The sequence below is a fragment of the Nesoenas mayeri genome (genome assembly GCF_963082525.1).
Source record: "Nesoenas mayeri genome assembly, chromosome: 1".
Lineage (NCBI taxonomy): Eukaryota > Metazoa > Chordata > Aves > Columbiformes > Columbidae > Nesoenas > Nesoenas mayeri.
This window is the reverse complement of record NC_137541.1, coordinates 92,875,582-92,900,155: the sequence shown is the minus strand read 5'-3', so window position 1 is coordinate 92,900,155 and position 24,574 is coordinate 92,875,582. Positions and strand designations below refer to the sequence as shown.

The 24,574-nt window shown below is 37.4% G+C and overlaps 1 protein-coding gene across 1 annotated transcript; it reads left to right on the top strand.

Annotated features, from left to right (window-relative positions):
• Positions 1-918: 918 nt before the first annotated feature.
• On the top strand, positions 919-22,944 carry LOC308052847 (suppressor of tumorigenicity 14 protein-like; the record flags this gene model as incomplete). The annotated part of the gene is made up of 17 exons (XM_080363492.1): positions 919-999; positions 1,331-1,499; positions 2,129-2,253; positions 3,141-3,208; positions 4,186-4,367; positions 4,464-4,502; positions 5,766-5,982; positions 8,576-8,715; positions 10,210-10,307; positions 11,347-11,459; positions 12,372-12,505; positions 15,880-15,987; positions 16,416-16,535; positions 17,178-17,361; positions 18,069-18,340; positions 20,042-20,178; positions 22,786-22,944. The coding sequence occupies 17 exons, from the start codon at positions 919-921 to the stop codon at positions 22,942-22,944; spliced, it is 2,346 nt and encodes a 781-aa protein (XP_080219618.1).
• Between the last annotated feature and the right edge of the window lie 1,630 nt (positions 22,945-24,574).

Here is a 24,574-nt window from a genome sequence, read left to right as displayed (position 1 = left end):
GTTTTATTTTCTTTAGGCTTTTTCTGAGGCTTTCATCTCCATCCAGGAGGGGGCAAAGTATCAGTCAATCAGCAGGTTGTGTGTGTCTCTGGCTATTGAAAAAAAGAGGACTTGAACAAAGCAGCCTGTCTGCAGTTGTAGTTTGCATTCCTGAGCTGTGAGGATTGCCTTCCAGTTAATCGCTTTTTAGTCTCTGTGTGAGTGGTGTTGGGGTTGGTTTGTTCCCTTTTTCTTTCTGGAACTCAGGTATCTTGTTTTTCCAGGTTTTGTTCCTTGTTCAGTTGCGCTCCGTCTCTCTCATGTGTTTCTGCACACACATCCTTGATTTTCTTATTTCACATGTAGAATACACACATTTGTTGGCTTGCTGACTTAAAACTGATTTAAATTCCAAACAGGAAATGTGAACATTAATTGCTTTGCAATTAATATTTGTTCTGTGGTATTGGCTCGAGGCGCTGGAAAATTCAGTGGAATTTCTGTGGAATTGTGCATTTCCTCTCATAAATATTTCTGTAGATTCCAGTAGGTGTTCTTTAGAAGTTGCTTCATCTAGCTTGCTCTGGGACTTTTTAACCTGTAGATTGCTTGCATGTCCTTAGCTTTGTGTGATAAATTATTTCTGTTCTTGTATTTCTGAAAGAAGTGGGTAGCTGATCTGTTCTCAGATGATAGGCTCCACAACTTCCTTAGCCCTCAGGGAAACAAAGAGTTACAGCAATGTCAGCTTTTCCTCTCCACCTCCTTTGACTGCAGATGGGCTGGCTCCAGCTTCCAGCAGCATGGCAAAGGTGAAATGAGAGAAGCCTGATGTGTATGGTGGGGAGAGCAATTACGCTATTCTGGGTTAGGTTTAAGAAATAAGATTCATTTAGGACTCTGTTATTAGGTTTGTGAGAAGGTGTTTGTCAAGTCATCATGATACAGGCTCTCCCCTCCAGCCAGGTTTCTGTGTACAGCATACCAGCTCCACCAGCTCCTGAGCAGACTGCAGGGCAGGTAAGAGACACCAGCTCAGCTTTACAGCAAGAGCACAGCAAATGATCTTTCTGCCCATTCTGGTGTGCATTGACCTCTGCTTTTCATATGCAAATTGATCCTAATCAAAGTGATAACAATTTTTCCCTGCACTTGCATAGCTTGAAATGCATGCTACAAACAAGCAGATGAGAAGTACGTGGATTTCATGTGTGACATATCTGATAACATGAAAGATATTGTCTCAGTTTAAACCTCTCTAAAAACTACAGGGACAAATATATTAAAATATGGCACAATGGCTCTTCTTTTGTTTTCTTACTAACTGATGCCTTCTTATGTCTTTCTCTAGGAAAGTCCGCACATTGACTACTGCCTGTCCTACCAAGAAGACTTGTGTCAGAAGTACCATTTCTTCAAATGGATGAGGTTGTGTTTCTGGAGAAGATGGCTTCTAGGAATATTGCCTATATTTTCTTTAATAGTTACAGTAATTGTGCTAGTCCTGCACTATTCATTCCGTAAGTGTTACTCCCAAGTGTTGTCTGGATGGGATGTGTATTTCTCGCTTTGTGAACGATTAGTAGGAAAGGCTCTGCACTAAGCGGCTGAGTGTGTATTGCATGTATAAAGGAGATTTTCCTTTCTCCCTAATGTCTTTGCTAAAGCAACAAAATGAATAACAAATAGCAGCTGATAGTTGCACAAGAATAAGGAAGGTATATATTTTCTCTCTAATATTTTTTTTGTCTCTACTTGTGGTTATCGTCATTATTACAACTGTCATCTTTCCCAAGAGCTTATAGGAATTAACTGTACATCCTCTATTCAGTTTTTCAAAACAGAAAACACTCCTTCCTTTTGTCTTTAAAATCATCTCTTCAGAAGGATAGCACTGCAAAAAAAAAAGGAATTTTAACAATTAAAGCTTTCTAGTACTAATACCTATCTGAATTTGTACTTTGTCCCTCTCCTTCTAGGCTTTATTCGATCAATGGGACTGACTCAGCGCTGTGGCTATTATTGTGTGTTTCTCTTAAGAACTAATGCCAAGGACAAATACACATTTCTGCAAACCTCTTGAAGTTTTTCCATAATGTTATTAGGTCTGCTAAATTTTTTATCCTTTTTTTTTTTTTTTTACCCTCAGCTCCAGCTTTCTCCTTTGTTTATATTGGTGGAAGTGTAGAAATTCCTAATATGACTTATACAAATGATCTCAATGATCCAAAGTCACAGAAATTCCTCCTACAAGCAGAAGCAATCCAAAATTATGTAAGTTCCAAGATAAGTTTAGCAGTAATTTAAAAATATTTATTACGGAATCAGATTGAGAATAAGGAGAAGAGCTCAATTAATCACAGTCTTTTTTCCTTCAACACAGTAAGTTTAAAGTTAGCAAGTGTTTTACACCTTTAGTAATGTAGTTAAATGATTTGGGCTGTGTGTCTCATGGTAAGGCAAACATTTCCTAGGTAATAAAACCTGAGGATTTCAAGGTTATGGACAGATTATTCTTCTTAAAGGAATTAGGAGTTTATTTTTTACTTTATTTTACTTTACTCAAACACTCTTCCTTGCTACATTTTTCTCTTTGATTTTTTTTTTTAACTATAGCTCAAATTCAATACTTAACTTTCTGTTTTGTTTTCCCTTATCCCCAACAACAATGCTTGCTTTCTTGCACTTCTTCTCTGAGTTCCTGTTTGTGAGATCAATAGTTTCCTGGGTACATGTGAACAACAGTTTTAAATACAAAGCAGTTCTCTGTTAGACTGTATTTCCCGAAAGAACTAATCTAGTGTTTCAAAGCTGCTTTGTGCACAGTCAATATGAGTTGCTTATGTCCAGATTACATACCAGAAATTTAAAGACCAAACCAAAAATATAAATGTATTCATAAAAAATTTATTTTCCATGACTAATTATCAAGAGTTATCTCAATGGTCTTGAAATGTGGTGTGACTTAAAAGTAATTTTTTTTTAGTGGAAATGAATGCAAATTTTCAATCCTTATTTAATGATGGTTAGTGCATGTAATATGGGAGGAGGTGAGAAAGGGGAAAGGAAAAAGTAAAACAAATACTTTCTAGCATAAGAGATGATATTGACACTAAAATGGAACAATTTTTACAAATGTTTTGCCATTGTCTAATTGTCAGCTTTCAGAATCATATCAGTCTTCCTTCTTGGGAAGGTACTACTTGAAGTCTGTAGTGGCTGCTTTCAGGTATGTTGCAGCATGTGGTATCAATTTGAGATATTCAATTGTGTTTGTCTTTTTTTTTTGGTGCATTTTAAATCAGTCATCTGGAAAAATATGCAGATCTCTATAACAGCGAATGAAAAATGAAGAAATGCACCTAAATATGTGAGCTAAGAGCTAAACTGATATTGTGATTTCTGTCTTACCTTGTAGAATCAGTGAGAGAAATGAGACCTGAATAATCATGTCTTGGTTTATGGATTACTTTGTAGTCTATTAATCTACTTTTGATTTTTGAAATCACAGTTCAGCAGGGTTTTTTCTCTGTGACTTGCAGAATCTTATTTTGATTTTGTCCATTTAAATGGAGTTCCCTTTTAACTTCTCAAAACAAAACCTAATGATATAATTTTGGGCAGAGCATTTCACTTAAGCTCCTGGTGAGAAATGTAAATAGACTGAGCTGATGGTGATTACTATCCTGATAGACTTTGAAAACTTCCGAAAGGTCAGTCCATAGGCAATTTTGAAAGAAAGAGTGTGATTGACTGTCTTACTGAATCAGTTAAGTAATACTTTGTATATGCACACATAAATGTTATTTATTTTAACAAGAATTGTGTGAAATGTTTTATCAATGTATGGGCATAAAATTATATTGTCTTATGGTGTGAGACTCAACTAAAAATATTAAGGGAAATCTATCTAGAACTGTCATATGGTGTTAAAAGTGTATGTAATAATTTGGCAGCAGGGCTAGAAACATCAAATTCTGTAAAAATTATTGAAAGGATTTTCTACGAGGTATAGATTTCAGCCTCTGTGTGTTGCTCTTTAAGCAACATATTTTTGAAGTATTTCTACTCTATAGAAAAAGAAGTTGTTAAACAAGAGAGCTTTTTGACAGTGTGCTCAGATGCAACCAAAAATGTAGATCAGTGAAAAGCATGTCCAAAACACTAATTAGAGTGTATTTATGATGCATTTTTTTTCTTCCACAGTGAAGCAGAGTCTGGACTTAGAGCTTACTACTGGACTATGTTCTGGGCATCACAAGATACGGTTGCTTCTCTTAAAAAATTAACTCCAATGTTACAAAAAGAAATCAGTAGTAAACAAGCAGGTCATACGTTCAGTTCTTCTGGGGAGGAAGATTTTGATCTCATTACAATGGAGCTTTTTGGTAACAATGTACCTGTCATTTAATACTTACTTGGATTATTTTTCTTTCTCTAGTTTATGTTTTTGGCTTGTGTAGCTGATAGTTATTAAATTTCAGTTTCAGATTCCACAGAATATGATGTGATGCTAAAATCAGGTAATTATTTCTCAATCCCAACTAATGTCACTTTGGGGAAAAAGTCCTGTAATAATAAAATGGCAGTTTCACAGTTATTCGTATATCTGCAGGGCTCAAGACCAAAACCAGACTAGGGTACTCGGTGCTGATGAGGCTGCACCTCAAATATTGTGTTCAGTTTTGGACCCTTCACTACAAAAAAGACATTGAGTTGCTGGAGAGAGTTCAGAGAAGGGCGACAAAGCTGGTGAAGGGACTGGAGCATAAGTCTGATGAAGAGCAGCTGAGGGAACTGGGGCTGTTTAGTCTGTAGAAAAGGAGGCTGAGGGGAGACCATATCGCTGTCTAGAACTACCCAAAAGGAGGTTGTAGCATGGAGGGGGTTGGTCTCTTCTCCCAGGTCACAAATGACAGGACAAGAGGAAATTGCCTCAGGTTGTGTCAGGAGAGGTCTAGTTTGGATATTAGGAAAAATTTATTCACATAATGGGTTGTGAAGCTCTGGAACAGGCTGCCCAGGGAAGTGGTGGAGTCACCATCCCTGGAGGTGTTTAAAAGACATGTAGATGATGTTTTTAGTGGTTTAGTGATGGTGTTAGGTTATGGTTGGATACAACTCTTTCAATCAAAATGATTCTATGACCTCCCTGGCCTTGCTTCACATAAAGGCTGAGATTGAAATACCTTACAGGTTTTATTCTGATGTTCTTACTCGGGTGGTTGAAATGTAACAGTTCTCACTGAATTGCAATGAACTGTGGCTCCTTTTCTTGGCGTCTTTTAGAAAGTTACTATATAAAGTTATACATAATTTATTTGCCTTGTAACTACATAATTTTGGTTATTCATAGTGCTCAGTCAAATACTGTGAGCTCTAATTCCCTTTGGCTGTTTCCTCCATATCAAGCACACCTCAAGGTTGGCTTCATCTTCTTAGTGTTCTCATTGCATAGACAGGGGTGAAGAGAAAATGATAAAGGAGTTGATAGGTTTCAAGCAGAGGTGGTAGCAGCCTCAGCTAAGTCCCCTTCTGCTTGCTGAGTGTGTGATGAGCCAATGGTGTTGTGCTTTCTTAGCCAGAGCAGGGGGAGAAGGTGATGCAACCTGCTAGGGAAAAGGGAATAGAATTGTAAAAGTACGGGAAGAGGAGATCAGAGGAGTCAGGAAGTGCAGGTAGGCAATTGTTGCCAGCTCTTCTGAAATTTTACCCATAACTTTTACTATATTTCAGATACATAAGGGGTTTTTTTACCCACTGATATAGCTTCTTTTGTACAGCAGTATCCTTTGACCTGTATGCCAAGCCAGGTAACAACAGGACTCTAACTCTGATGAATCCCAAAAAGTCTTTTTATCAATGGAGGCTGCGAGTTCCTTCCAACTATGTGGTGAGACTGGTAGTTATCACGTTCCATGGTGTCACTCCAGAGAGCTGTGCATCACACCACTTATCAGCATATGATTTCCTTCTTCCTCTGCAGAACAAGATCATTACAAGGTATGATAGTACAGAGCAAAGACGTTTCACTGAGCTGTACAGAAACTCTCTGAAACTGTGATAATATCAAAACTATATCAAACAGGCTTCCAAAATGTAAGACTCCAGATACAACTTAATTAAAAATCTTGTATAAGGCTATAAAAAGATCTTCCATGTTATTTCTGCATCCACCCCTCTCCCCCTGCAATGAATTATAAATTCCTATGGGTTTTATTCCACATTATGACTAATTTTTACTGGTTTCTATTTCATGCAGTTACTGTCACAAGTCAAACAGTTACAGACTTATTTTTTTTTAATATTGTGTTCTGTTACTTCTAGAAAACAGATGCTTTACAGCAGTCCAGGCAAATCCCTGTTTGTAACAGGAGTGTTGTGCCTATGGAAGGCTACATCCCCAGAGTCACTGTGAAGTCCATTTGTATAAGCAAGATCAGATGATCTTGCAACCTTCAGTGACCACACTGCTTCTGATTTTCAGAGTCTTTTTAACAAAATAAATAAGTTTTAGAATATGAGGATGGATGCTTTCAAGGGAGGATTTATTTTTTTTTAAGAAGTTTTAAGAAAAGGCTAGATGAGTGGGCAGATGCTGTTAGCAGTGTCTGAAATGCACTTACCCGATAGTGCTTCAATTTTTACATAAGTAGGTAGTCCTTTTCAGCCCTATTAACAGACTTCTGTCTCTTTTCTTACGCAACAAGGTACAAGAGTTTGCCATTGTTGGCAGACTGTCAGAAAGGCAGGCATGAAGAGAAGACAGGATGTTTGTGAGGAGTTAGTCTCAGATTGTAGCATAGCATGAAGAATCCCATTCCTTATGCTGGGCTGCATCTGCTCTGCTACTGACTATGGGTTATTGCTGGAACTGTTACTCCATTGTGCATAACTAACAATGCCTCAGCTTTTTAGGAACCAGAAGTGTAGTCAGGCATGTGCATGAAAGCACGTGGAAGCTAGCAAAACCAATATAGGTGTATGATGTAACATGTTCAGAGAACATTGATGCAGTAAGCTGTAAAACAGAAAGTTCAAGAATGTGCATTGACATCTGTCTGTCAAAGCATTAGAACCCTATTTGCTGGTTGAAATGCTTTTAAAAGCCCTCTGGTACCTCCAAAAGAGTCAACTTTTTTGGTTACTTTCATTGCCAGGCTAGAAAATTTGTGGTTTTGCATATGCCTAATAGTTTTCTATTTAAGTTAAAGCAGCTAGTCACATACTTAAGACAGATACAGTAGAACTAATTACAGTATATCCAATAGCCATGACAGCCAGGAAATACTGTACTATAGCCATTATTCCTTGATGTCCAGTTCTAGGATTACACACTATGACTAAAAAGATTCTCATTAGTTTCTGTAAACTGCAGTAATACAGCTATTCAGTGACAAATACTAAGGAGTGAGTGAGCAGAGATTGTGACATATACTATAAAAGCAAACATCACACGTGGACAGCTCTTCTCATATGTGCTTGCCTTGCCTTTCTGATGATGCTGTGACAAATGGTACAGCTAGAAGATAAGCCAGGCTGTCAAATGAGTAGAAGATCAAGATGCTGAAAGATTTCCATGTAGCAGTGTGAAGGGTGCTCAAACTGTTGATTTTTATAAAGAATTTGACAGGTATTATGATAAAAAGGATTTCATAATGTCTGCAAAAGAGAAGCAAACCAGGGATCTGTTGTCTACTATCTCACATTAAATGGGAGCAGGGAATAGCTTGCTAAAATCAGAAGAGTACTACTTTCAGTTTAAGGTTAAAAAAATTTATTTTAATGCTGCCACTCTGAATCTCAATGACAAGTCAAAGAACTTGATGTGGGGGTGTGACAGAAATACTCTTTTACTGTGAGATCTGATCTTAATTGTTTTAATTTGTTGTGCATGGACAAAGAAAAATACGTTAGAAAATTTTCACAAGTGGATTTGTAAAATTAATGAAAAGAAATCCAAAATATACTATGGATTTCAAAATGGAAGAAATATAAGAGTGAATCTACAGATGCAAGAAATAGCATCTCAAATTACAAGTGATAGTAAGTATTCAAGCTTCAGGATATAAACTAACTCATCATTATTTAAACAAAAGAACAATGAGAAGAAACAGTTGCCATGCATGGGGCTCCACATCTTGTGCGACAGCTTTTGTAACATGAAACTAATAACATGAATGCTAATAGATTGGAAATGCTTTAGGCTTGCTATGTGTTTCATAGATGCTGCACGATCTTGCTGCACTGGCACTTGTTGCCTTTCCAGTGCTACTACTACTCAGTACCACTATCACTACTGAACTAATGTAATCATCTGGCACTGCCTTTTTGATGTTTCTACAGGTCTGAAAACTCCAGGGCACCTGTTAGGCAAGAATACCTGTGTTGCTCACCCCGAGTGACCCAGCCTCAATGCTGGGAAACTCTAGCATCTTGTGTAATACCAATTGAGTAGAACAACAAAAGGGAAGTGGTAGCTAGGGGAATACTTCTGAAACACAAATTACCAGATCAGTGTTACTTCTGCCCAGTTTCTCAGCAAAGATAACTGGAACGTGGGAATTTTTTTAATGTAATTTTTGTAATATTTCAGATGGTGTGGACCTGGAGCCTGGACTACTCCTGTTGTACGTTTAACTTCGTCAAGTAACGTAATGTTGCTTACTTTCTCACTAGACCGAAGAGAAGAAAGCAACCTATTAAAAGCTCACTTTCAAGCTGTTCCTAAAATCAGTAAGTAATTAATAGAAACAACCATCTGTTGCATGCACCCTTATTCCTCTTATTGCCTCTGAAAACACTGATACTGCCTTAACATATCTGAGCGGAGGGAATGTTCGCATTTAAGTCAGGGAATTGGCATTCTGATCAACTTAAAAAATATGTCTGAGAAATTAATAAAGAATAGAGAATATCCTTTGGTCTGGGACATTTTTTGCCTTCCTGATTACTGCTCAAGCCATCTTTCCCAGACAGCACTCTTACTACACTGGTAACACCGAGCAAAGGCAACAGAGCAGCCAGCAAGGTAGTGGTGCAGGCACTATATATCTAACTAATGCTAGATAGCCCCGGTGGCAGAGCAGCAGCAGCACTTGTACCAGATTTGGCAATCTATCCCCAGCCTAGGGAATGCGTGTATAAGGAAAATGGAAAACCAGAGCAAACACTTCTGATATATCTTTGATCCTTTTTGGAAAGCACTGTTCAGTCTAGTTTACTGCATAAGAAAAGTGTATTCAAGACCAAAGAAATATATTCCAAACCTATGGAGTACTATGAATTTTGCAGGAGTTCTGGTTGATTAATGAAATATTGTTTTGAATAACAAACCATAGTATTTTACAGGAGATATAAGAGCTTCACAAAGGAAAATTTAGCCACAGTTGTTTGGTAAGGTCCAAGTGGAAGAATTTTGAAAATTAAGCAAGTGATTATTTTTTGACTTGTGGAACAAATCATAGAGGATAGCGTGTGGATAAACTTCTCCAAAGCTAACACCTTTCAGCTTATGTTTCTGTGGATGCTGCTTAGGCAAATACTCATCCTGCACACATTACGAATTAGAATTGCTTCATTGTCCTGAAGATGGGCACTACAGAAGATGTATAGCCCAGGTTTTGCCACAAAATTTTGCTATTTTCAAGATAGTCCTAATTTCTGTTATATTTATATTTGCATTTGCTATGTTATCTGAAGGGGAAAAAAAGCACTAAGGACTGGGTTTCTATGAGAGTTCTTGGCATAAGATGAAATCTCAAAGATACTGTTCAAATGGGGCTTAGATTTTCAGACTGAGAAATGGCACACAAACATTCTGGTTTGTATGAAATTAGTCAGAGTTTTCACTAGACGGGGCTAATTGGTTTTTAATTTTTGAAACTGTCTACGGAAATATCAGAAGTAAATTGGAAGGAGGAGGTCTGTTGTGTCTGAATTTAATTGTTTCCACTTACCACAAAAGAACATTTCTAAAAAACACTCCAGTAAGGGATTTTTTGTGCTTATACTTAACTGTAATTTGATCCAAAAGTAAGAGAAATTCAGAGTGATTGGTAAGTGGAAGTTACATGATTTTCTGTTAGTATGGGCAAAACCTGAGTTTAATACTATCACAACCCATCTTCCAGATCTGCATATAGAGGAGGGTTCTATTAAGTGAAGTGGGCTCTGCACTTTAGCCCAGATTAGATAACTGTATTCCTTGCTGATATATTTCTCTCCCAGTGTGTGGTGGTCATTATATTTCCTGGAATGGAACACTGAGTTCCCCTTATTACCCAAGCTACTACCCACCAAACATTGACTGCAGCTGGATCATCAGAGTAAGTGCTGGGAACCCTCCTAAGTGGTGATGGACCTTGCTTTATGTGATACAGACATAAGTTGGGAGAAATGGTTTTTGATGTGGGTGAAATGAAGGTAAAACTTACTAAGACCACTGCACCTGACTTCTTCTCAGGCACCCAATTCTTTTCTGTCCTACGTACAAGTGCCAGCTATGCAAGGGAAACATTGCCAGTTTCAAAAAGGTTGAGTATTATTAATGGCAGAAAGAAAGTGATGGGTAAGATGGCAACTCCTAGCAGCCAGCAAAAATTGCTAATAATCAGAGCTTTGCTTCTATGTCAGAAAGAAAAAATAGTCATGTAAACCATGCCACATATGATGGATACCACACTGTATGTCCCTGAGCTCTGAAGACACAGGACCTTCTCTCACTCAGAAATTCAGGTCTGGATTTCCAGCAAGCCCTTTGAAAAGACTTAGAATCTGCCTATGATTTCCACCAAATTCCTGGTGTGTTTACCTGTTGCTACATTAAGTGTTTCACTACTGGTTTGACTTTTCCTGTAAATGATACTCCTCATGTCTACAAGTTGGTAACAATCTCTACCTTTCACCTGCTCAATGAAAATTTTTAGCAGATTGTAGCACAAAACTCTCATTTGTATGCAAGAAAGGGGAGAAAAATTCTTTCAACAACAGAGAGGTCACAGCTAATGCAGTTGAGTGACCAGCTACGACAGATATCTTAAATCTCTTACTGACCTACAGGAACATGTGGCAGTAAAAACATAGCATGAACCTCAGATGTAGTGGTTTTACTGGCTGCAGGAAGATTTGCACCTCTTTATCTGGCACAGTCTGGCTAAGGTTGAGTCTTAAAAGGCTTCTAAGCACGTTTCGAATAGCAAAGTTTTTTTGGTTTTTCAAAGGTGCTTATTTGCATCATCAAAAATAAAGTATATTCAACATGATAATAAATAAAACAAGATTTACCATCTTAGAAGCCTGAGCCTTTTCATTTTGTGAATGTGTGTGTCAGGGTATTTATCCTTTGATTTTTTTTTTTTTTTTTAGGCACCATCACCTGGTTACAAACTCTCATTAAAAATTATCATAATGCAAATTCAAGAGAAGTCTCCAGGATCCAGTAAATGTGATAAAGACTGGTTAGAAATTGATGGGATTAGGTGAGTAAATACACTACTTTCTGACATGTTAATTTGCACTTTGGTGTTTTGCACAACATTCTGTACTTAAGAAAAAACATCTCAACACTTCCAGTGCACAAAGACACAGTTCAACAAGAATTGGCGTGCTTTCACTGAATTTTGGCAAAATAATATTCCTAATCCTGTCCCGGTACTGAACATTTGTCACCATGTTAATTTAGGCATCCTGCTTTTTCTACAGTGTTAAGAGTTTACCTATTGTGTTTTTTCCCCTTAAGAGCAATGGAAAAGTGAAGGATTTTACGCAGTTGCAGTTGAACTGTAAATTCCTGGCAATAGTCTTGACATGGGTGAAGAGCTTGCATCATCTGATGTTTCATTTTCTATACTACTTACTCTTTAGTGGATGCAATCGTTTTCTGTAAATAAGACAAATTGTGATGTATGTTGTTAAAAAAAAATGCAAACAAACCCCCAAACAAACAAAAAATCCAAACCTGACAAAAGAGTACTCAGAGTGATTTGCCTCTTGCAAGGTGCATGTTGAAACCAGAAACAACTGTTGGATTTGGCTATATGTCTCCATTACTGGATTTGTAGGTTTTGGAGTCTGCAAACCCAAATGGAAAATCTGAAATCAAGCGTGTTTAGAAGTGGTTTGGATTTATAAGGTAGATTCTGATATTGATCATCTTGCTGTATTTTCTTTCAAAGTCTGCTAGTCCCAGAAGAATTGTGGAGTGGAAGACACCTGTAAATAAGTTTTCTAATACCTCTGTTGGCCTGTTTTAATGCTAATAAACCAGCTGATCTTTATTGTATTGTTTTAAAGATTTTTTGGCATTGGTACCCTTCAGGAAAAGGACAGGCAGCTGGATAGTAATGGTCAGTTTGGTTAGAGGTTAATTCTTCTCACTTTTGCCTTGCTAGATACTGTAAAGCTCTTTCAGAAAACAACAGAAACAAAGAATATGGCTATTCTGTCACAATCAACTTCCATTCCGATGAACTGGTCACCCACAGAGGGTTTTATATTGAATACAAAGCCTTCAGTCACACCGATCGTAAGTGAATAACCATGTACTTTAAGTTTTACTGAGAAAACTTCAAGAAAACATACTTGACAGAACAACCACATATAAATCAACCTGCCTTCTTAACCTAATTGCAAGAAATGTTTAAAATGTTATTATGTATTTAATTGAACAAATAGATGTACAAGATTAGATAAAAGATGCTTTTACTAGCTAGTACTTCTCTTCTAACTTTTAACAACATTTCTATAAAATGGGAAGTAAAAGTAAGATTTCCCAATGTCTGTCAATCTAATAATTTTGCATTTTTCTTGCCTCTTAAAATAGCCAAGCTGCAACATGAATATAGTGTGGTAGAGAGACTCTAAGCATGACTCTTCTGCCAATACAAATTAACCATGAATAGTTGGTCTTTTCTTTAAAATCGCAACTTGATGTGCTCTGAATTGGATTCCCTGTTTAGACAAACTATTTAAATTTTCACAGAAGGCAAATGAGGACCCCTTGCTAGCAAGTGTTATAGAAATATGACTGGTTTTCTATAGACATTTCCTGACTCCCCAGTCTCTGTACTTCTGGAGCAATATTTTATTTTGAGGGAGCAGGGAACAACCTGCTGTTGTGTATGTGTCTCTTTCTGCTGGAAAAAGTTACAAGCTATGCTGTGTCCTGTGGCTGCTCTCATTACTGTCTCAAAAATGGTTTGGAGACGAGTCAAAGCCTACAAACATCTTTTTCTACAGAGGAAGTCCCCAGTCTTTATAGTGGGTACAAGTCTCCACTTTGTGTGTCCTCTGTTTCTAGTGCTGAGCCAGCAAGCTCAAAGTTGTATAATCAATCCTTAGTCACAGTCTTAAGAATCTGTATTGAGACTCACCAGGAGGCGTAGATTAGCTGTGATGTGTCAATATCAGGTCAGTACAGTGAGGGCATTTGTGGAGGAATATCTCAGAGAGCAGAATATATTGAGAGAACTGGTCTTCTATGACATCCTTGCTTGCAGCAACAGTAAGATGGAGGAAAAAAAAGGGATTCATTTTCTCTGACGTCTTTAGTGTCTGCAGCCACCTACATCAGATTAGCTTCTTGCTATTGTTTGGAGCCTGCCAAAGCATGATTATTAAAATCACAGGCTCTGCTCTCAGAGTTGATCTGGAAAGCAAATGCCAGCCATCATCAGAGTAACTTCAGGGAACAGTGAAGTGAACACAGAGAGATTCTTGCTTTGAGCCAGTGCTGACTGACTAATGTGTACTTTTTTCCCACCAGCGTCACATGCAAGGCGGTAAAGAGGACTTAATGGATCCAGATTGGACTTGATTAAACAAACATGGGACACATGTGTTTGGTCCTTTAATCTCATTAAGCTGTTAATTTGTCTATGGTGTTACAGGGGAAAAAAATTAACTTCTTCCACAGATCATCTGTGTGTAGGACTTGATTTTTCTTTTTGCTGGCACATCTGAAAAAGCGAAAGAGAACAAATATTTTAGATCTATTGCAAAGAAACACCTTAGCATCAATATTAATTGCTAGTTCAAGTGAAGTGAAAGAAATTATTGATGAAAGGCTGTTTCATAATGAATTTTCTAGATTTGAAAAGTGTTTGATAAAACACCTATTCACATCAGATATGAAGTGTAGAAGCAGAGAGTTGAACTTCTACAACATCTTAACGTCAGGAAATTTGTATTTATAATACTAAGGAGAATGCCTTGTTCTGACTTCTATTTTTCCCTCTCTCCATCCTTAGATGTTCCTGTGTAAAATATATTACCTTACCAAATTGAAGAGGTGTTCACTATCGGTAGTAATTATGTATCTGTGCTGATTCACTTTTCACCCTTAGAGGGAGGCAGTAAATGTTAATTTAATTTTCTAAGTCTATTTAGGTAGATATTAATTAATTAAACTCAGACTACTTGATTAAAATCTTTGGCTGATCATACCAAGTAAGATAACATTTCCTTTTTAAACATTTGATCTAGTTTATAAATTACACTAGCCTTAGTTTTTAATAGCCATTTAAATGTTTCTTCATTATACAGTCCCACATTAATGCATTTAGACTGTGACAGCCTTTCTGGTGCCAACAATTTCTTACTTTTCTTGCTTGTTCTTAGATGTACAGATAGAACATGCATTCCTTCAAGCAATCAGTCTGAAGGCTGAAAAGGCTATTCAGGTGGTAGCGATGAATTAGATTGTAGTAGGGCAGTTATCTCGTGTTTGTGTTCTCCTGCAAAGAGTTTGTTCTAAGAAGTTTGGAGACTGGATGAAATTCTCTCTAAAATATTGGTGGCTATCTTTAACATCACATGAAGGATGTGGGTGAAGCTCTGAAAGTCTAGAGAAGAGGTTGTGTAATGCATCTCTTTAAAGAGTGAGAGAAGAGAAAAAATGAGAAGGAAATTTTACACCGATCTTTACAAGTTAATAGTCTTCCATAAAAATATTAGGCAACAAGTGGTCAAACTGAACTGTATATAAACAGTTAAGAAAGTATTAAAAACCAACATGAAGTTTTTTATTTTGTTTTATTTGTCTGCGGTGAGAGGACAAATAGACAAGTTGTACTTTGACACTGTCTTGTGTGATAAACTTATCAGCAAGTAAAGGAAACACAGTGAGGGGAAAAAAAAAAAGGAAACTGTTTCCAGAGAATGATTGCAAATGACTCATTGCCAAATGGAAGGATATATTTATTGTCATTCTGCCAGTATCTGTTATGGGATATCTCATAATTTTTGTTAGTGATCTAAATGATGGATTAGAGAGGATGCTTATGAAATAGGAAAAGTGCCACACAATAGAAAGAGGGACGGATTTATAAATTATCCTGACAAGCTGCAGAATGTATATGAAGAAAATGATATTCCATTCAATAGAGACAAGATCTGAACTTTGGTAATCAAATACACATGTGGATTGCTTAAGTTGGTTTTCTGCTGAAAGATGGCTCAAAAGCTGGCTTGAGAATCACAAAGTTATACAATTTTCTGTTTGTGTTTTGTGTTCGTTTGATTTTTTTATTGTTGTTTGTTTGTTTTTGTTTGTTTGTTTGGGTTTTTTTTAGTGTAAGGCAGTGTTTTGAAAAGATCTTCCCAGTCACCAGTGGGAAGGCTTCAGCTAGAGTACTGTATCCAAAATGGGCACTGCACATCAAAGAAGACAGGGAATAATGAGGAGATGCCAGAAAGAGTGACAGTAAGTAATCCAAGGTCAGAGAGCAAAACACAAGTGAGGTAATGTGACAGCCCTCTGTCACTAGAGGTTATCAAAACCAAGGGAAACAAATGTCTGGCAGAGATGGCACAGTAACATCAAGGTGACCTCTGGTAGGGACAGTAGCACATGGCTGCTAGCCATGGATCATAAAGCATTTACAGACCTTACTTCTTCAGGTTGTAATCCAGAACAGTTGAACTGTGGTGATGGGAAGTGTAAGCATCAGTATAAGACTTGTAAAGATGATGACAGCTGTGAGGAGGACAGTGATGAAAACAACTGTGGTAAGTATGTATATTTTCAGCTGTTTTCCAAAAGATGATGGAAGGTAGAAGCAGGAATATACTTATTTTAGTGGGTAAATATAATATTTCAGTGTATTTTTTCATAGCACAAAGTACAAGTTTCATAACAGTGAAAAAAAAACCATGCAAAGTATGACTAGTTCTTGGGAGAGCTTAGACAAGAATTTAATGAAGCAAAGTCCAAGGTAACAGTGATTTTATGTAGATGACCTAGTCACAGCTTGCTGGTGATCCCATTAGAAGAGCACTATTTCCCCAACTGCTGCCAGATCAGTACCAACTAATGTAAGGTAGAGAGACATAACAGCTTTACACCAGTACAGACTATGACTTCAAGCAGACTGAAATGTGTAGCTTTGAACAACTTTCACCAAACATGTGACACTATCTTCTCTCTCTTATTTCAGCCTACAAAAGCTGCTCCCCTTATGCATACAAATGCCTCAATGGAAAATGCTTGCTGAAACCAAATCCTGAGTGTGATGGGAAAAAAGACTGTGCGGATGGATCTGACGAAATGAACTGTGGTGTGGTAACATTTATTTAAAACATAGCTAATGACTTGGGAAACTGAGTCAGGAATTTGTGCTATGCTCAAGCACTGTTAGATTAAGAACTCATTAAATCAGATGTGAATTGAAAATAATAATCTCCTGGTAACACCTATATGAAAATATCTATCTTGGATTTTACACTGTCTCATTTTAAATCTGATGATCCATTCTGTCTATAGTGACTTATTTCAAGGAATGCACGCTTCAAGGATAAGCTGGTAGATCTTCGTTCTTATTCGGGCAGAATGAAATGCAGACAAGGAGCTGTGTATGTTAGGAGGGAACAGATATCAGATTTTATTCAAGTGAACTTTTGTAAACAACCTAGCTTAGAATTGTGCTTAAATGTCTTTTTGAGCTACTAACCTCTTTAGAAAGACGTAAGGAAGGATAGGCAATTATTGGTTTATTTTTGACCTGCCCATTAAACGAAAATAGGCAAGTACCCTTACCTTTTTACCAATTGCACGGTAAGAAAATACCTTTTTTTTTCTTTTTCTTTTTTTTTTTTTCTGACAGCTTTGAGGTCTAGGGGAAAAAGTTTATGCGTTAAGCATACCAAAGTGAAACGACCTTGTGGTTTTTGTTGCTATTTTATCCAAATATTTCTGTTAGCTTGTGGAAGACACCAGCTTAAGAAAAACCGAATTGTTGGAGGTGAGGATGCAAGATCTGGAAAGTGGCCTTGGCAAGCAAGTTTACAGATGGGAGCACGTGGCCATGTATGTGGCGCATCTGTTATTTCTAATAGGTGGCTTATATCTGCTGCCCATTGCTTCCTGGATTCTGATTCTGTGAGGTATGAAGAAGTTATCCTGTTACAGGTTATTCACAGTTTAATAACCTTATAGTGTTGCTTTCAAAAGTCTGCAGCAACTATTCCTTGTCTAGATAAGCTGATTCAGGGTATAACTCTGTGACATGATATCAGTACATGAACCCTCAATATTAGGTTCTGCTGGCTTCAAAAGATACTTCCTAAGTATCTGAAGTAATTATTTTGCCTCCATCACCAGTGAATTCTGCATGATAAAACACACTCTTTTGTTAGATGTAAGTAGACACCATTTTTTTTAGAAGGCAGGGATTTTCTAAGCAGAAGCTATGGCCTTTCCTCCCAAGAAAATGGCTATTTATTGATAAGTGGAGTGTAAAACTAGGCAATGTTCGGTTTAGGTACTGGAAACTGGAAAAGCATACCTCCTACATGTGACAAAAAGGAAAAAGAGTTTAATAATACATTTTTCTGTCTTCCAAAGAATGGTGAATGTCAAGGAGTTGGTCTTAGAGCTCTGGGAAATTATTGTTTTCAAAGTTGTAAGTAAAACCATTACTTCGTGCTTTAGAAGACAGACACTATAGCGCATCTATCTTCCTAAGTGATATTCTACTCCATACACTTTGCTTTTTGTTGAACCTCATAAAAACCAGAAAAGTAGATAAAATGAAGTGAACAGACTCTGTATTACTTTCCAATAGGATATTCTGAAAACATTCTCTTTACAGATACTCAGTTCCTTCAGGATGGAGAGCATATATGGGCTTACATACTATTAATGAAAAGAGTAACCGTGTAGCTGTGAGATCAATCAAAAGGATTATTGTTCACCCACAGTATGACCAATCTATCTCAGACTATGATATTGCCCTGTTGGAAATGGAGACACCTGTATTCTTCAGTGAGCTGGTACAGCCCATTTGTTTACCCAGCACCTCTAGAGTATTTGTTTATGGAACTATCTGCTATATAACTGGCTGGGGAGCCATGAAAGAAAATAGTATGTTCATTTCCTGGATATACTTATTGCAAGTTTGGCTTAATTTAAAACTCTAACAATGAAATATTTGTGGTCATGAGAGAAAATACCTGTGGTTTACTTAGTAGATCTAAAAAAAGCTAGAAAATATCCCCTTAGCTACAGTCTGTGAATTCTGAATATTTGATTGGATGGCAGGTGACAAGTGCCAGTACACATACTTGGGTGTCACAGACCATTGAAAAGCAAATTATCATAGATTTACAAAAATCTACTGCTTTTCATGTTCATGGCTCATTTTCTCTGATGAATAGAACATAAACAATCTTACAGGTAAAGAAAATGACAACTTGCAACCGTTGTAGAGAAAGAATTTATCTCTAAGACTGTGTTTGACAATATGGGGCCATGAACAGCAATAATTGCAAAAGTGGAGGTTTTTTGTTTACTCTGTCTTGACCAAAAACGATGTAATGTACTCCCCATGAAGAGTTCTGCCTGTGCAGCTTAGAATCATAGCATTACAGAATCATTTTGATTGGAAGAGACCCTCAAGATCATCAAGTCCAGCCATAACCTAACTCCGGCACTAAACTATGTCCCTGAGAGCCTCATCTATATCTGTTTTAAACACCTACAGGGATGGTGACTCAACCACTTCCCTGGGCAGCCTGTTCCAATGCCTAACAACCCTTTCCCCGAAGAATTTTTTCCTAATATCCAACCTAAGCCTTCCCTCGCACATCCTGAGGGGAGCATGGTGCAGTAGGGAGGCAGGAAAAACAACAAAGAGTGGGAAATGGGCAGTGGGGAAACCCATGGGATCTTGACCCCATCTTAGTGTTAAACAGGATCCAGCTTTGAAATCTGGGCTTAGACAGCTCCTCAGCATTGCAGTGGTCACTACAATTGCAGAGACATGGTTCCTAATGCTTGATCAGAAGCCATATGCTATGGTAATTCTGACTTTCTTAATATGCCTTTTTTAAGAAAGATTTAAATCTAGATAATAACATAATAGCCTAATGAAGTGCAAATGGCTTTACAATTGATGCCTTCTTACAATGTCTTGCTTTTTTAACAAAATAAGGTAGGTAATATTTAGAAGTCAATATAATGGCACATGAACAAAAAAAACACCTTATTTTTCTATCTTGCCTGTTTCATTCCCAACCCACTCTCAGAGTCAAATGAACAAACAACCCAAAACCTAGTACTTCCTCTGATTGTCCGGGTGTTGAAAAGATTGTATTCACTGTTGGGCCAGATGTTGGACATCTTGTGCCAATACTATGGTAGAGAATTAAACTCTTTGCATGCCTTATGAAAGTGAGAGGATGGAAAAGAATGTAGAAATTTCATTTAGTATGACTTGGGCATTGTTTGGAGCACAAGCACAGTGTAAATAACAACAAAAGGCTTTGGGCATAATTTGAAATGGCATTCAAAATTAGTTAATGATTTATATGGCTTTTTTACTACTTCATGGCAGAATAAGCTCATAAAGATAAAGGCTAAGGAAATGGAAAGATGGTGCACAAGGACTTCTAAGTTTGGAGGGTAGTATGGACAACAGCTTTCAAAAGCTTAGGACAAACAGCTGAGGACACCTGTCATCAGCTGGGTAGATTTGGAGCAATTCTCTTTTGTTTTGACAAGTGGTATCTCTGTTAGAAAACTCTACTGACATAACCTCTCCCTCTCCAATACTTCTTTTTCTAGGTCATCTTGCCAAAACACTGCAGGAAGCTCGAGTGAGAATAATTAACCGAAGTGTCTGCAACAAGCTGTATGATGATCTTATCACTGCACGTATGCTGTGTGCTGGGAATCTTAATGGTGGTGTTGATGCATGCCAGGTAATCTGGAACTTGTAGAAAAGCTTCAAAGGAATATTTGCTTTCTTTGGAAAACCATTCAGAGTTGTGGGTTGTTTGTGGTCCTTTTTTTTTTTTTTTCCTTAGTAATAGAGTGAGATATATTGGATGTGTGGTTAATTTAACATCACAATTAAAGACTCTCCAAAAGAAAGAAAAATATTGGCATAGATAATCTCTGAGTCTCTTGAGACATGTCGCTTTGCAGAGACAAGGGGTAAAATGTGCAGTAAAGAATTATTTTTCTTCTTCAACAGTTACATTTCCTATAAAAGAACACAGATGTGAGGATAAAGGGAGCAATGTCAGAGCCATCTAAGATTTTTCTATTAATACTGACTTCTTTTCTTTTTGTGGTGTCTCAATGTGGGATTAATAAAATACTCTAATAGTATGATGAGTAATGTTTTGTTACAGATATAAATAAATAAAAAGACAAAGGTAAGCTAAGTCTGGTAGATGCAGTTGTGATGCTGCCCTTTAGTTTCCCATGTTCATTCATGTGTATAATAATAAGTTTTGATTACATCATGGTATCATATATAGTATGACCTAGTTCATTTACACACACAATCAGAAACTGCTCTTTGGATCTACTTCAACTGTCTTGACTCTTCTTTCTTTCTCATTGCCAGTTGTTAGACTAGTTGTGTACTTTAAAATTATTATGATGAATATTCACTTTCAAAATTACAAACATGGTCATTATACCAGTTATTGTATAAAGGCAGAGAAATGTGTTGCTGATTTTTAGACTGTGGTAATCTGATAGAATTTTTGTGTAATATATATTTTAACATAGTAGGACAATTTTTGCAAGATCATTGCTCTTAATGGGTCAGATTTCTTCACACACAACAGCCTATTTGCAGGATCTTCCTGCAGTATCTAAGTTCTAACTCATTGAATCACTATTTTTGTTAACTTTATGTGCAGTTTGTGTATAATCTTAGACCTTGGATCTGTTTTGCAAAACATGTTGTTTTAGAGACTTGATGTTCCTCAAAAAAAACCATTGCTTAAGAAATGCCCTTGAATTTTTAGATGGACATTTTAACTGATTTAGTTATGTACCATACTGGTCAATCTGTTTTCCAATGTAATATGTTGTGTTTGGTTCAAGGTGCTGGCCTTCTGGCCCTTTACGTTTTTAGTCTCGGTAGCATCTCTGCTATTTCTTTTCTGTCACTAGTGTATTATTGCTAGAGAGGAATGATGTCAGCAGTTCACAGAATCCCCACAGCTCCTGAAACCCCTTTAATAGTGTTGCAGACTTATGGGCATCCTGATTTGTTTCATTCCTTCATGGACACATAAGCTGTGCGTGTACTGCACAGGTTACATGAAACTTCGAAACACCCTTCATCTTTAGAGGATGTGAGACTTGGAGAGAGAAATAAAGCCTCTTTCAGATTCTATTTTCTTATCACTTGAGGATTTTTTTTAGCTTCAGTTCCTCTTTTCAAGATCCTTCCTCTCTCCACTGGCATACAGCCCCTTTGGTCTTTCAGAACTGGCTGTGTAGTTGGCCAGACTGTGCAGCCTCCTTTCTCAAGTCTCTTTGAGATCAGCCTCTTGGATTATCAAAACTGCCAGTATGACAGCAGCCTGAGAGAGAGAGAGGAAGAACTGTTCTGGCTTTTTATCACTAGATAATTTTGTTTGTTTGGATGATGAAGGCTTTCTATTGTTACTCTTATCTTGGTATGTGTCTTTCTTCTGACCTCTTCCATGTTTTAGCTCCAACTGGGTACAGCAAACCAAGCCCAGGGTCAGCTTGGAGGCTGCTGAATGCCTTGTGTGCATCAGGAATGGCCCCAGAGCTGAGCTGCATCCGTAACTGCTTGGAGTTCTGTGAACTGGGCTGTTCTGTTCTGTTCACAGAAGGCATGCAGGGTTAACACAACGAAGGACACGAAGCATTTGTGAGCCCAAATACTTTTTGATCCCATGAACGGAACTACGTGGGAATTTTTACTTTTCTGAGTTGCTGTACAGACCTGCATGTTCCCTTTGAGAACCATGCTCTTATCTGCACGTTCCCTAGTCTTTGTTCATTCCTCTTCCTCTATGAATGTAGACACAGTCTTGATTATGAAACTTGATAATACTTAGTTATGCCTGGTTTGTTCATTGGGTTTGGGTTGTTTGGGGGGGGTTGTTTAGGAATGTGTGATATTTTTCTGTTCCTATTTAATACACAGTCTAAGAATTCTGTCTTCAACCTGTGAACAATTGATAGTCAAATGGTAGCAGAATTCCCACTTTCCATCCTGTCTTCTCATCTCCTCATTCAGCCTGTGATCAGTTGTTTTCTGAATCCTGTAATTGGTCATTAGCAATTAATAGTTTTTTAAAATTCTTCTTACCATTGCTTTATATTAGTGTGCTACTTCCATAAGTTAAAATAAATTGAATACATTTGACATCTAGCTGGGTAGATTCTATCCAGAAATAAGTTTCTAATGTTAAACTGTAATTTGAGAAAGAAAGGGACAGGTATTTACTGTCCTTAAGTAAACTAACGTCTGTATCAGTGCTCTGTGTGTGTGTGCACATGAACTAATGGTTGAACGCTCATCATTTTAGGGAGATTCTGGAGGTCCCTTGGCCTGCACAGGAAAGGGAAATAGATGGTACCTTGCTGGCATTGTGAGCTGGGGTGAAGGATGTGCTCGGCGCAATCGTCCTGGTGTATATACTAAGGTGACGCCACTTTATGACTGGATTCGTCAGAAGACAAACTGATGTACCAAGGAGAAAATGCAGATTCTACAGCAGTCCATCATGCCCATCTCTGATGATTTAACATGAAAATGCCATGGACTGTTTCTTCATGAAAGAATGAAATTTCTTAATGAAGAAACTCTCATTTGTTTTTCACCTAGCAGAGACTGCCCAGATTCAGAGCAACTTCTGATGCCTTATGGATTCACCTTCCTTATCCTCAGCAGCAAAACAAGCGCTGCTTTTAAAAGCAAAATAAAATGGATTAGAACCTGTAACAAAATTCCAGCCAAATCTCTCTTCTGCAAATCTTCTTCGCTCTTTCCATCTCCCTTGCTATCCATATATGTTTCCGCACACACGTATCTGGATATTCATGGCCACATTCCATAAATATTCAACTCATATATATTACCTTAGTGATGTTACAGGATTCTAAATATAAATAATTATTTAATGTTTCCTAAAACTACAAATACTATAACCAGTATAGTGTACAAAGTTGAGATTTATTCATTCTCTAGTTATGCTGCCACTGCACAACTGTTAGTTTCTGGGCTGTAATTGCTGAGCTGCCTCTTGTATTTTCCTAAAAACATCAGAGACACAGCTCACAAATGCTAGGATGCAATAAATTTTTATTAAAGAACTGAAAGAGCATCATTTAGGTTCTTTGGGATGATGTTAAATAAGAGGAAAGAAATATAATTAATTAAACAAAAGAAAATGTTGATGCTTTCTTACATTCTTTTTACAATTTGAACACAGCTGTAGTGTCTGAGGTTTGCAATATGTTTCAAAGGTATTTTCCAGGCTCTGATTCTGGCAAGCTTTGTGAATTTTAGCATGGTCCTTGTGGGTTTGCATTGCTTTTCCTGATGTCCTTGGTCTGCAGCAAGCAGAATTTCAGGGTCAGGATTTTCATTTTGTATCTTCTCCTGGATTGTGCCCACATGGCTACACTGAAAGGGACATAAATGGAAAAGGGATTTATGTGGTTGGATCCATCCTTGGGCCCAAAGAAAGTAGGAAAGAAAATTGCAGCCACATTTTCTTAATTCTAGCAGTAAATCAAACTTTGATAATTACAATTTTCTGATGAGCCAACAGAGCAAATCTAGCTGATTTGAGGTTTCTAACACTGTTTATGGGACTTAGAATGTTGGTATTCAGTTTAATAAAAGACTCGTCTCGGTGGTTTTAAGACCATTTTTTACTACTTTAAAGTAGTAAAAAAAAAAAATGTAATACCAGTCATTGCTGTCTACACAGCACACTTTCATTCTACAGTAAGTAAATATGTGATCCTTGATGGTGTTTTAGACCCACCTTGGCAGCGTGTAGGGAAAACACTGGAATGAGTTAGCACTGTAATCTGCCTACAATGAGATTCCTGCATCTAACACTGATATGGCTTCTCTTTAATTTTTTTCCTTCTTTCTTTGCATTAGTGTTGGGTATTCCCTGCCCACTTTCCCCCACCTCAGTCTCCCCCACCCTACTCGCTCTCCCCGATGCTTGTGTCAAACTTACTGTATAAGCTATAGTCAAAGCCCATGTTTTAGAGGGTTGAATATCTTTAACAGCTAGTCAGTCATGCACATCTTCCTTTTTAATAAACACATGCAAAAAATGCAAGTGGCTGTGTTTT